Source organism: Sturnira hondurensis, unplaced genomic scaffold (genome assembly GCF_014824575.4).
Source record: "Sturnira hondurensis isolate 20B ecotype Veracruz unplaced genomic scaffold, ASM1482457v3 Scaffold0012488, whole genome shotgun sequence".
NCBI lineage: Eukaryota > Metazoa > Chordata > Mammalia > Chiroptera > Phyllostomidae > Sturnira > Sturnira hondurensis.
Genome location: NW_028085119.1, coordinates 4152048 through 4165657, shown reverse-complemented (window position 1 = coordinate 4165657; position 13610 = coordinate 4152048). Strand labels below are relative to the sequence as shown.

The 13610-nt window shown below is 41.7% G+C and overlaps 1 protein-coding gene across 14 annotated transcripts in view; it reads right to left on the bottom strand.

Annotated features, from left to right (window-relative positions):
- CACNB2 (calcium voltage-gated channel auxiliary subunit beta 2) overlaps positions 1-13610 on the bottom strand; it is a 336710-nt gene that overhangs the window by 26710 nt on the left and 296390 nt on the right. For all 14 annotated transcript variants that reach the window (XM_037060790.1, XM_037060793.1, XM_037060789.1 and 11 more), the window contains 3 exons: positions 9667-9789; positions 8012-8148; positions 3866-3942 (listed from right to left, as the gene is read on the bottom strand). In XM_037060790.1, coding sequence (XP_036916685.1) covers positions 3866-3942; positions 8012-8148; positions 9667-9789 — 337 coding nt within the window. The remainder of the gene's footprint in view (positions 1-3865; positions 3943-8011; positions 8149-9666; positions 9790-13610) is intronic.

Genomic DNA, 13610 nt, shown 5'->3' with positions numbered 1-13610 from the left:
CTTATTTTTGCTTGGTTTTGTGTGAAAATGAGGCCATGTGAAAAGTTTCACTCAAAATGCAACAGGCCTGTAAAGGAAAGAGAGAATAAAATATCCTAAATTCAGACTGCCCAGGGAAGGTCATACACAAGGGAAAGGATTCAGGGAGGGTTCCAGAAAGGGCAGGCCTGACTGGAGACTCATGGGGAAACACTATATCCAATGATCTCCAAGGGACAAGAGTCTAATGAAGTGACCTAAGGAGACTTCCAGTGATTTCTGTGCAGCCGCCGGATGTAACACGAGGGGCAGGGTGGGAGGGCACACGGCTCGAGAGGATATGCCACTGGTCTGACCTGCAGAACAAGAGGTTTAGGTCTGTGGTTTGATGTGCTTTCCCTTTAAAAATCTTTTTACCCTGGAAATATTTCCTTAAAAATGAAGTGTTAAATAAAAAATACACAAATAAAGGCCCATCATCTCATTTTGAAGTTTATAAAGTGCTTCCACAGGCAATTACTAGAGAGTTTTATCAACTGTTAAAATCAGAGCTGGAAAAAGTATTTTAAAGATAGTCTTCAACTCTGTTATTGTTAAGTTTTAAAACATAAACTCTTCAAGAGTTTATGGGGCTTGTTCTTGGCAGAAACTCAGCAGAGCCGGGACTTAGAATATGGTTCTCCTGCCCCTGGGAGTCCCTTCCTGTCCCTGCACTGGGGCCTCCTCAGGTGTGGTCCCTTCTCAAAGCCAGTGGCTTCACCAGTTCCCTTTGCTCCCCAGCAGGGTGCTGTCCCCAGTGTCAGGATGCAGAAAGTATCGTGGAGCTGAGCTCACTAGAAAATCGTTCTATGATTTATTTACATGAGGTCAAGTAGAAGGAAAGAAGAAAATCTGCTCACCCCAGGAAAGCATCACAGGATCATATTACACATGTTACCTCTCTAACAGAAACCACAGTACGTTCAGGTTTCAGGAAGAAACTACCTGCTTGAAATAACAGGCAGCTGGTGCTTCGAAACCACACTACCCTTCCCTGTAACGTGCAAGCTGAATCGGTGCTCACGACAGGCGCTGCTAACCTTTCCACATGACAGGAGACCACCTGACAGGTGTCACCTTATTTTTCAATTCTGAAGTTATTACAGATATTAGATGACTCTGCCTTTTGAGCACTAGCATCTCTTGTGTAAGTGTTCCTTTTTGTTTGATTGGGTCGCAAGCCTGTATGGCGTGTAAAACCTGGCATTGTTTGCACAGTATTGCAAATATCAGCTATTGCTGGCATGAAGATGAGGTACGACAACTTTCTCTCCAGTGAAGGTGATAAGGGCCTGAATTACTTCCAGGAATCTAGTTAGACTTACCTAGTAAATGCGTTCTCTCTCTTTGCCACGCGTGCACATTGACGAACGGAATGGTTCTGCCCACAGTGTGCAATGGGAACATTCTAAAATGCACCCAGGGTTTGGAATTGATGCTGACTTTCATAGTACTCTATAATGTTTACCCTTGAATCCCACTTTAGGAAGCGGGTCACTGGTGGCCTCCTGGGTGTGACAGAAAGGATCTGGGTCACCGTTTCACTATTCCTATAAACCAACAGCAGACAGGTCTCCCTTCTGGTGGGAAACTCCTGTGCACCTTTACCTTTCTCATCTTTTCCGGAGCTTGTAAAAGCCACTTTCAAGGGGCAGTCCCTCTTGAGAGCCTTCTAGAAATTGAGACCTACATGCGTGTCACTGTTGACAGGACCCTGGGATAGCTAGGTTCATGAACTGGACTTTATGATTTATCCATCGATTCTGACTTGCTGTGACCAGATGAAATGTTTATTTTTTAAGGGAAGAGTGGGAACGTGCCGAAGGGTTAGCTATGACTGTTAGCTATCTACACTGCCCCGAAGTCTGGCCGCCCACACACATAGCCCGAGTGGGGTTTGAGGGTCACCTGCATTTGGTCACAAGGGCTCAACACCCCAAGTTAAAAACATGCCAACTTACGAGTTCTGACTTTTGGTTGACTAACAGCCATGGGGGTTCATTCTGAAACACAGAGGATTCTAAAACTTCTGGCCACTTTCAAAACACATTAAAGAAGTGTACGAAGAGTTAAGAAGCAAGTTCAATTCTCCTCATAGTTCTATACACTATGCACTTTATTCGACTCAATGATTCTGCTTATGCTGAGAAATGTAACCCTTTTTAGTTTCATGCTTCTATTTGCACACACTGGTAAACATTGGTTTTTACTTGGGAAAAACTGCTTCTATAGATATGAAACTAGTTTCTTTCATTTTTCCTCACCAGTATGCTTTTTTTTTATAGAGAGCCTTGGAGACATTTTTTTGAGATTTAAATATTAGTTTAATCTTAGACACTTGGGTCACAGTAAGTGGGGCATGGAAGTCACAGGGATGTGTGTGTTCGGGCAATGGTGGGTGTGCACTGTACGCCTGGCTACCACCCCATGTCCCAGGTGTGAAGTGGAAATGTTTCTTTTTCCAGTCCTTGAGCATCTCCACATAGATTCAGTTTAGGCAGATGCTTATACTCTTTGGTCCAGCCATGGGTGAGGAGACTTGTCAACAGGGCTTCTGGGAAACAAAGGTGAACATTGCAACTGCAGACAGATCGGCGTCTGAGAGCTTAGGCAGCCTTCCCTCCAAGGGGGTGGCGGATCCTCTCTGTATAATTTTCTGAAGTTTTCCTTCCGGTAAGTTGGGCTATTGATACAAAAATTATACCAGGATTCTGACGTGGGTAAGATAAATTCTGTAGTTGGTTAATACCTCCAGTCCACACAGACACAAGTGTTTTCCACTCTTGGTATTTGGAAAAGTTATTCCAGAGTCCTGTGTCTGTATAAAACTTGGGTGAAGGTGTAAGTCACCTCTATTTTATTATATTAAACTCTTCATTGAACTTAATTTTATTAATGACACACATCTGGCTACAAAAATTAAATGTGATTTTACAAACACACAAGCTCACTCTTGAAAATGCACCTACTCTCACTGCACTGTCAAAAGGACGAGAAGGCTGCAGGCTGGTTGTAGAAGGAGGAGCCCCCCAGGCCTGTGGAAGGGGGGCTGCCAGCTGTCGGGGGAGCTGCTGCTTTACCATGACACAATGTGGAACACGATGTGGCATTTCCCCAGTTCAGGGGCCTAGTCTCTAGCCTTGGGCGTCTCCTGTCAGCCTTTGAAATGTAGGGGAAGAATGTAAGGTTTAGACTGCAACCCCTATAAGCCAACATGTTTACCAAGAAGCTCAGATAAGCCTCCTCTTTCCGGTGCCTCCAGAAAATATCTACTAACTACTCCCTACTGGTCAATGGAAGACATAAACCTCACATCGCACCTAAGAAAAACGCACTTCAGTTTTTCCTTTCAAACATACTACTTTGCTTACTTTTGAGCAATTTAGTATTGCTCATGTCAGGCCTATAATTCCCTCATTTTATTTTCCTTTCCTCACCTTTCCAAAGTTTTTTCCCTTTCCAAAGTTTTAGTTCTTCTCTTTTTACTTAACAATACAGCCTACACTTCACACATACTGTGGCTGCTAATGGGCGTTCACCTATTCAGTGCTAATGACAAGGTGCTTGGTAGATGCTGAGGATAGAAAGTTAAATATGCTTATCACTTTGATCATTAAAGCAACTGACAATGAACACATTAACATATTTCCTTTATTTTTTCCCCAAAGCCAGAAAAAATTTTCCCAGATTCTTCCTAACTGCATATGGACCCTCTCATTTCTGATCCCTTTTAACATTTCTGAGGTTCGCACAGGACTTCGGTACATGTAAATCCACACAACTAGGGAAGACTGAGGAAAGCAGGAAATGCAGTATGCAAACTGTTCAATACGTGTCACCTACTTACCAGAGGATGGAGGTGTCGATTTTCTGGAACTGGGTACTATGTCACCCAAACTGGATGATGAATTTCCTCCTGATTTACTGGAGTAAAGCAAAAATTTATATTAAATCTGACACTTACTGCAGGCTTTAAAACATTTGTATTGCTCGGTAAACATGATTACTCGTTGTGTTTTTATGGGATTTTAAATTTGTCTTCCCTGCCCTGGCTGGTGTAGCTCAGTGGATTGAGCGCAGGCCTGCGAACCACACAATCGCGGTTCGATTCCCAGTCAGGGCACATGCCTGGGTTGCAGGCCAACTCCCAGCAGGGGACTCACAAGAGGCAACCATACATTGATATTTCTCTCCTTCTCTCCTTCCCTTCCCCTCTAAAGATAAATAAATTTTAAAAAATCTTTAAAAAAATAAATTTGTCTTCCCTACAAGGAGGCCAATAGTAATACCCAGTGGAGACCCCTAGGTACTGCAGACAGCCACAAATATATTTGTCTCTGTTCCAAGTTTAAGGTTTAATTTTAAATGGCCCCAAGGGAATGGGCGAGAATCCAGGTAATTTCTGCAGTCTTCAAGTTCTCTGCCAGGATCACAGGTAGAAAATGGCAGAGATGTCCTTTGCTTCTTTTGCCTTAGAAACTCTCCAAAGCAAGTGAACTTATTGTTCCCTTACTAGTTGGTTCCTGCTCCTTCATCTTGGCTTGATTACTTCGGTACACTGAGATTCAAAGGACTCATTTACGAGCGGCGTATAAAAGAAAAATACAGCAACACAAAAACCTGCTAACCTTTAAAAGGCACACGAAGGAACACGACAAAGAGAGTGTCACACACGTATGATCGTATCTGGGACATTTCTCAAGCTTGGCCAACAGGGAGGATTCAGCTTGGTCGACTGAAGGATGAGCTGAAGAGCATATGCTTCAGAACTACCAGACTCTAAAGTTTTATATAAGACATGATTCTGCATCTCAAAAGTTTGGAGTTAACATTACAACAGCATTTATATTTTGTACCAGGGTAGCAGCGCACTAAATACCGTATTACCAAATGGCCCCCTCATAAATGAAGGTGGAAAGGAATATCTTCAAAGAGTGACCTGGGATTTCAGGGGTACAGTTTTAGTGCCTGAAGTTTATTATCACAGCCCAACCAGGGTCAGGTTGAAATAATCTGCTACCCACGGAGTCTATGTATCGAAGGGCAGCATTGACTTATGTAAACAATAATACGCTAAAACAACAGTAGCAGGTTGAGTTTTATCACTACTGTCCTGGGATGTTCACGCATAAAACAAACATTATAAACTTTAAATGGCTAGCCTAAGGCCTATACATATTTTTTAGGTTCTCAAAAGATACTTTCATGCATTTAACAAGGATACCAGACACTATATAACATGACTAAAAAGCGTTATTTATAGAAACAATCTCCAGTAGTTACACAACATTCATTACCAGGACAAAACTTTTCTTCCAGAATTTTTATTTTTCTAAAGTACCAAGTCTCATTTCAATTCAAGCAGGGGTTTGTTTTACATTCTATGTGAACTTTAATAAAAGTCAAAGTATTATTTGAATTGTGTAATACTGCAACACAGTAGTCAAAATGTTCAGAATGCAAATTTGTCCTTAATTTTTAGTTCTATAAAAATTCCACCTTCTTGAGCTGTGCTGCTGTTCTGCCACCTCAGGTTTCAGTCAATGTTGCCCGTGTGTGTGTGTGTTTTAAAATATTGCTGAATTCCGATTATGTTCTCAAAACAAAACTTTATTTAAAATGTTAGAAGACAATGTAAAAACATCTAAAAAGAAGTAAAAATATTTTCACATATTTAGGCAAAAGCTTAGGTAAAGAGACAGGGCAAAATGAAATCAAGAAATCAAAAGAAAGTGCATATGGTTATAGGAAAGGAAACCTGGGTCCCCAGACTAGGTTGTGAGATGATGCACACCCCAAATGCAGATTGTATAGCACTAAAAAATGCAGGAACAAACAGTGTATCTAATATAGTTAATAACAGCTGGCAATAATAATAATAATTGTTCTGTGCTTGCTATGTCAGGTCCTGGCTCCATGACTCCCAGAGGGCGTGGTTGTCCATCTGAGGTCAGGCTGCAGTCAGTCCATCCCGATTCTACCACTCTCTAGTTGTGTGGCCTGGGTCCAGTTTCCTAGTTTTTCCTGGCCTGTTTCCTCACCTGTGAAGGGGAGGCTCTAATACACACACTGTTCCCACAGGTACTAGAAGAAAGCTGAGCTGATGACTAACTCTGGACCAGGGATGCCCAGGTGGGAGTCAGAGGAAGCTGTGCTTCCTTAACCAGTTTTGTAATAATTGATCTCCCTCCCAATTCCTTTAGACATTTTTCTTTTTCAGTTTGTATATGAGGAAGCAGAGAAAGATACACAAGTCTGTTTCTGTAAAAGCCTCTTCCAAATTTTCTGCAATGCATTCTACAAAATACTATTGCTAAGATGTGAACCAAGAAAAGTCTGTATAATATAACTTAAGTATATGCATGAAAAACATCCTCATTCCACCACCCAGGTTTACACTATGCATGAACATTTGAAAGGCTCTGAAAAACTCTGGAAAATGGTGAATGACCCCAACAAAATAAACTCAAACGAAACATCCCCTGGCTAAGATACCATATTTTTTGGACTAGAAGATGCACCGCCCTCTCCCCCCCCCCAAATTTGGGAGGAATAATGGTTGTTAATGCTGCTATTGAGTTCTGTTTACATTTACATGGGTAAAATATTGCTATTTATGCTATTATATATTTTACCACATTTTTTGCTTCAAAATTTTTTTTCTATTCTCCTCCTCTAAAACCTAGATATGTCTTATAGTCCAAAAAATAGGGGTAACTTCAAACCTCAACTAACTATGTACAGTACTACAAAGTTGGTAACAGCACTCTGTGCCCCAGGAAAATGAAGCTTTTCCAAATTATAAGATTTTATTAACTAGAATTAAGATATCATTATCAATATGGAAAAGAGAAAAATACACACTAAAACCACTAGAACACTAGAGATGGAATGGACAGTATCAGATCGTCCACACCCCACAGAGAAAACCCACAGGCTTTGTTCATCTGCATGCCTCTACTTTTTAAAGACCAAGTGCATCTCACGGTCTGAGGGCCATCAATAACCCAGGGACTAACAAAACTCAAATACAGAGCAGAGGTCTCAAGGAAGGGAGGGGCCCATCTGAACTAAGAGCCTGACCGTTATAAAATACAAGGTAAAGACAGATGTTTCTCACCAAAAAGCATCTTTTATTTTGCTTGTTGTGGATGCTTGAAAAAAATTCTTGCTAACACTAAAATATTATCATTGACAAAGGATTTGCATCATTGTATAAGCAAATAAAACATGAGCTAGAGAAAATAGGAGCCTAGTTATTCACATTAAATAAAATAATTGTCCATATCACATCCATTCACACAGGGAAAAGCTTGCCATGTTCTCGGACTGGGCTGCATAGGGTTTAATTTCAAATTCACTCCATCTGAGTAACCCTTCCAGTGATTCTTTGAGTGCAAGGCAAACCACTGCCACAATGCTAGCAAGGCTTATTCATCCCCAGCCTATTTCATAAGTCATTTAATTGCTATCTGCAAAGGCAGTTTTAACTGGTTTCATATTGAATTCCCCTTTAAGTGCTTAGCCACAGGGGTAACTGAAAATCGAGTTTCTCAAGTGAAAAGGAAACCTAACAGGCCACAGGGGCTGCTTCCTGCCAATGCTGTCTAGGACTGTCATCTCTAAAATGCCTTCCTGTCACGCCAGGCGGCTGCAGGCTTGAATTCGTCACCAGGTTTGATCAATGCCACAATATTTTCAGTAAAAGATTAGGACTTGAGAATTTCTTCTGCACTAAAGCCTAAATTTAATATTCTACAACCTTAGCTATTTTCATTAGTGATAATAATTAATTTGATTCTCTCCCAGCTTGAATGGAGATGAGATGCAGGAATGAACTTTTTAAAATTCAGGACCTGGGATGCCATCAATAAGCCCAATCACTAGTCCACCTGATAACATGTGATAAAGATTGAGGAACACGGCAAACAACAGCACGTGAATGACCATGTAATCTGGACTTTTGCACAAACACCTGATGCTCTTCTCATACCTGGAGTAGAATTTCCCTTGCTTGGCTCTCTGTTCATGCTGTAGCCTCATATTTTCGAGTTTCACTGGGCTTGGAATGAATCCGATTTCACAGCCTTCTTTAACCAATCGCCCTATCCACCAGTCATTGTTAAATTTCTAAACACAAAATCAGAATTGTTATCATCAGTGCACAGAAGCTCAAATCCTCAAATTGTTTTTTTTCCACATTAACTACTTTCAGTGGAGAGAGCTATTATGGCAATTACAACTAACTATGTATCAGTGATCACAATTTTTAAAAAAACCGTAAGTTCATGGATTGCATGTGTAAAAATGAAGTATTTTTAGTCAACATGAATAATTCAGCTAAGAATCAAGAGTGGTCTGAATCCCAGCACAGCTGCTGCTGTCAACTGTGAGAAGGTTAAATTCTCCTTGTTCAAGACTAAGGGCCCTTCCCAAGGAGAGGCCATTAAGCACCAGAGTGTTTGCATCCGAGCAAAATTCACGTTTGTACAAACGTGTTTGTAATGAGCAAGGCACACTGTTCACAGGTATTTCTTTATTTCTGATGGTGTTGAAAATTCCTCTCTTGTGGCTGGAATATTTATCCTAAATCTTTATGATTCGTTTTGATTTCCCACAACTAAATAGTACTTTTCAGCTCTGTTCTCGAACATTTCAATGATGAATATTCGTTCTGGTTTCTTTTCCTTTCACAGTAGAAAGAGGTTCCTCTCCAAGCACCAGCCATCAGGAGGAGACCTGGATTAATCTTATTTCCTGTTATGAAGTCAGATTCTAGGCATGTCATCACTTCTGAAAACTTTCTATCCTTCCCTCCTAGCCAATATTTCACATTCCCTTTTAAACATTCATTAAATGGGAGGCTCTAAAGTCTCTAGGTTCTTTTATTACCTATGCTTCCTGAGACATATCATCCCCTGGACGCCAGCTACAAGTTCCTGCAAGCTAAGGAAATCATGCTATCGCACTGAGAACTGCATGCAGGGGGAGTTTCTGGCCATTTAATACAGTGTTCTGCACAGTGAGCGTCTGATAAATGTTGACTCAAAACAAACCTGCATTAAGGGCAAATTTGTCTAATTGACAGGTCTGAGTCATTGTTAACGGAAAGCTGTTGACTTTTGACATGGAGGAAAGGGATTTTCTCACTGTTGCTTGCCTTCCTGGCTTCAACTCCTCCCACTCTCCCTTCCACTACAGAAATCCATCAGTGAAGGAGAATGGGGCAACAGTGGTCTTGAGTTTTGACATAGGCAGCAGAGAGGAGAGGTCACGACTTCTGGAGATTATTATTAAACCCTCCCAGATGGTTAAACTTGGGAGATGAGGAGAGAACAACACATAGTCAAGGTCAAAAATTAAAATAAAAAGTACAGGTTAAGCATAAAAAGGGATCATCTCCTCCAGTAGTTCCCAATTTCTGGGTCAGAGAGCCCAGGAGAGCCTTGAAGTTATCCTAAGAGGCCCGCAACTGCTTTCTTCTTTATAAAGGTTGTATTTGTATTAGAAAAGGGTGAGAGGCACTGATTTCATGTATATGTTATATAACTGCAGCTCTCTGCAATGCAATTTCACAGCAATAAGAAATAAATGGTGTTGCAAGGTGAAAAAAATTATGCAGACAGAAATTCAAATTATTTTCCTTACTTCCTTAACATGCAGAAAATCTTTTGCTTCAAATGAGATGGCCATGCCTGGCACTGGGACGTCATCGTCGTGGGCTGCACTGTAGCTGACATTTGTCCGAACTGCAAATGCAACGGGCTTTGTCTAAGGAGGGAAAAAAGGGAAAAAATAAGAAGCAAGTGTTCCCTCCCTTCCCCCCTAAAATACAAACATATGCTGAATAACTGTGTAACCATTGTTGCTTTTCCCACTTTAGTTTTTCTCACTAAACAGCTTATTAGTATTCAGTGCACCTAAGATCTGTGTGCTCTCGGCTACACACTGTGCATTTCCGAACTAGAAAAAGGCCACTGTTCTCGCAGCCCTTCAAGTAATGAAGGTGAAGATGAACAACTGAAATATGTTTCTAACTTGACTGGAAATCAGGAAACACACACAGAGATAAAATGCCCGGTTCTTTGGTTTCAGTGAAAAAGACTTACTAATGGCCACTCCCATCCAAAACATCTTCTTTAATTAAAATGAATGATGACATAATTCCAAAAGATATAATGTTTTGGATAAAAAAAGAACCATTGACTGTATTTGCTGTTTTATACGTAAGTGTTTGAGATAGAGATGTAGGCAATACCTATTTACTCACAGTCAAAAGAGGATTTGTCCTGACTGGCACTGAGTTTGTTTCACATTATTGCAAATGGATTTCTTCTGAGCAGTTTCTCCCTACTCAACAAACTTGTCACCCGGACTGGTCCAGGAGAACAAGGGAGAATTGGAACAGAGAACCGGCCTTCATTTCCAAATTTTCCAGTTAATTCACTCTACCGGCCTCCCGTCAGGGTTGACGACTGAGCTGACAGCTAGGAAGTTACTCAGTCCACCCACAGGACACAGATGGGAAGAGAGGGCCACGTTCTGGAGATGGGCACAATAGGCATGGAATGGTTTTTAAATGTTTGAAATCCAATTCTGGGTATCCTTTATGATTTTTAATGATGTAAGAGGTACTATTCCTCATATGGAAATATGGGCTTAAAAAATGCCCATAGTCCTGCCAGTGAAACATAATCCTTCATAACATGGCTGTGTTTCCATTGTTTTTCGAAATTTTTAAAAATATGTAGATCTTATTCCCATAGTTACATGCATAATATATTTAACTTTAATCCAGTTTTTAAAGTATCATAGCACTTTTCATACAGTATACTTTTTTATTTACATAATTGCTTCAATTGGTCACTCTTTTGTTCACATTAAGGTTTATCATTTTTCCACTATGTATTCCAGTATTGTGCTTTGAAAACTGCTGCACAAAAATCCTCTTTCTACTTAGGACTCTTTCCTTGGAATAGGCTCCCAGAGGTAGCATGAGTAAGTCATGATTGATCAGAACCTTTTAAAATTCTAGTCCAAACTAAGTTCGAATGGACGGCACTACTTTGAACTTAACCAGCAGTATATGGTGGAGCCCTTCCCAATAATGTGGAGTCTCAATCAGACTTGGTTTTACTGCCAGAAATCAGATTTTTATGCATAGATCCATTCATTATTTAGGAGAACTCTGGTCAAAAAAATATAGATATAAGATCTTTTTTATGCTATAATCTTTCATTTATCTTGGAGTCTTTTATTCTTGTGGGATACAGAGATCAAGCATGGCACATATTTTTTCATCACTGGAAGACATAAATATTATACGTACAACTCTACAGAGAAGCCTAATAGAAAATTTCATGTCTTTTATGCACTAATCAACTTTTCAAACACTGGGGTAGCAGGAAGAGAGAACACTAAAAAAAGAAAAATAAAGAGGCAGCGAACGTGAGCACACCACAGCAGGTACTGCAGACGGTACTTTCGTTTTCTCAGACTACGGCCATTTCAGAATTCGCCTCCTTCCTGGGCTCACCTCCTGTAACCAACATACTACCACTAGATGTGGGCTGTATACAGGAATCGCCTTTACAGAACTTACGGCACCACAGGACCCCATCTCTCAGTATCTTTGCTTCGGGAACTACTAAAATTAGAATGGACGACAGTCAAAATGGAGGGGGAGAAAGAGGTAGCCAAGATGAGGGAGCTTATCAGCTTGAGAGAAAGACGCCAGGACACTAACCGAAGGGGCCAAATGAAAATACCATTTTTGACTCACTTCGGCTCCGTCTACCTCCAGCAGCGTGTGTATAACACAGAAGATATTTTCCACATCAGTTCCATTCATGTGAGTTTAAGAATGGGGGGTTGTGAACGGAACTGGATTTAAATGCATTCTGCCATTCATTAGGTGAGTGGCCTGGTCACATTCCCTACTCTCGCTGAGCATGTTGGCTCATGGCTAAAACAAGAGTAGTTATACCAACCTGGAGGGTTGTTATGAGATTACAGAACATGCACGTCACAAGGCCAGATTAGAATTTGGTATAGAGAAAGCTCAATGAATGGACACTTGTTACACAGCAGAAAGAAATGCTATAGAGAAATACGTGTCTCCCCATAGTCCCGTGTCTATTAAGGGCCAGCACACAAAGAATTTTCTCTGTGGTCTTTCACTGCGCCCTCCTCAGACCAAACTAGTCACCACACTTTAGTATCTGTCATAGGCCCTGTGCTGAATATAATACAAATGAATTCAGGATGTTTTTCTCTTTTGCATATTCTTTCCCATTCTCTAAAATTGAGACTGTGGTAAGGTTTACCCATAATCATTTTCCCTGTGTCCTATTTCTTTAGTTCTGATTTTCTTTGACCACCCTCACTACGGAGGTTTTCTTCGGGGGTGGGCGTGGGGGGAAGTAACCAAGTAGAAGAGTTCAGTGGAACCTCCCTTAAGGAATCTCTTGAGTTTTTATCTCATGTAACCATGTTTTTGTCAAAAGTATCCTGCCTTACATTGACATCTGCATTTTGGGCCTACTCAGCCTCATAGGACTTCTCTTCTCACTCGGGGCTCTCCCCTGGTTCCCACTCAGACCTCACCCTCAGACTGGAAGCCTGCCGCGCGGTCAGGGTCCCAGCCTCAATCACCTCTGTAATCGGTGCCCGGGACATGGAGTGCTCATCCCCTTTACTCTCACATCCGTCACAACAATGTGTGACAGTCACTGATCCTTGGGGCTCTTGTGTCTCAAGGCAAGTGGACATTTACTCTCTATTTTTTGCTTCTGAAGGTAAAGCAAAGTCCTGAGAAGAAAGAACAAACAGGAGCCCAGAAACTGGCCCTGCAGAGGCCTGATGGGAACACCAGGACAGAGAGGACTGAGGTGACAGACTGAACTCTAAGGCATGCTAGGACACAAGATGTGTTCTGGGCTTCGTGGGAAGCAAAGCTGGTCCAGGGCCCAGCACCAAAAATAATGGTGCTCTGAGAAGTGGGTCTGCCCAGGTCATAGGTCCCCCTTCAAGTTGTCCTACCCTCTAACTCCAGGACCTCCCAGGTTTTCTAAAAGGCTGGGTCACAGCTTCAGGGGAAGAAAGTCAGAAAGCTTAAGTATAAAGATGGCTCACAGAATGAGATAAAACAGGGTCTGGACTTCTGGCCAAGATGGAGGCTTAGGTGGGAACACTGTACCTCCTCACACAACCAAGTTTATGAACAACAAAGATGTAGAAACCAGAACACAACCAGAACAGAGAGAAACTTGAACTGTACGGAAGTCCGACAACAATGAACCATTCATCCAGACCGGTAAGAGGGGCAAAGTAAGCAGCTGGCGGAGAGGGGTCCCAGCAGGAAAAAGAGGCTGGATGGACCCAGGAGCACAGGTGGCGGTTGGCAGATCCCAGGCGTGGGGTGGCAACGGGAGAACCCAGTGAGGGCTCAAGGTGGCTGGCTCACCGCAGTCGACATTCGCACACAGATTAACCAGGCAAAGGAGCGAGCGGTGAGACAGACCATGCAACCCAGGGCCCCAGTGCCAGGAAATAAAGCCTAAAAGCACCAATTGGAAAAATACCTTTCAGGG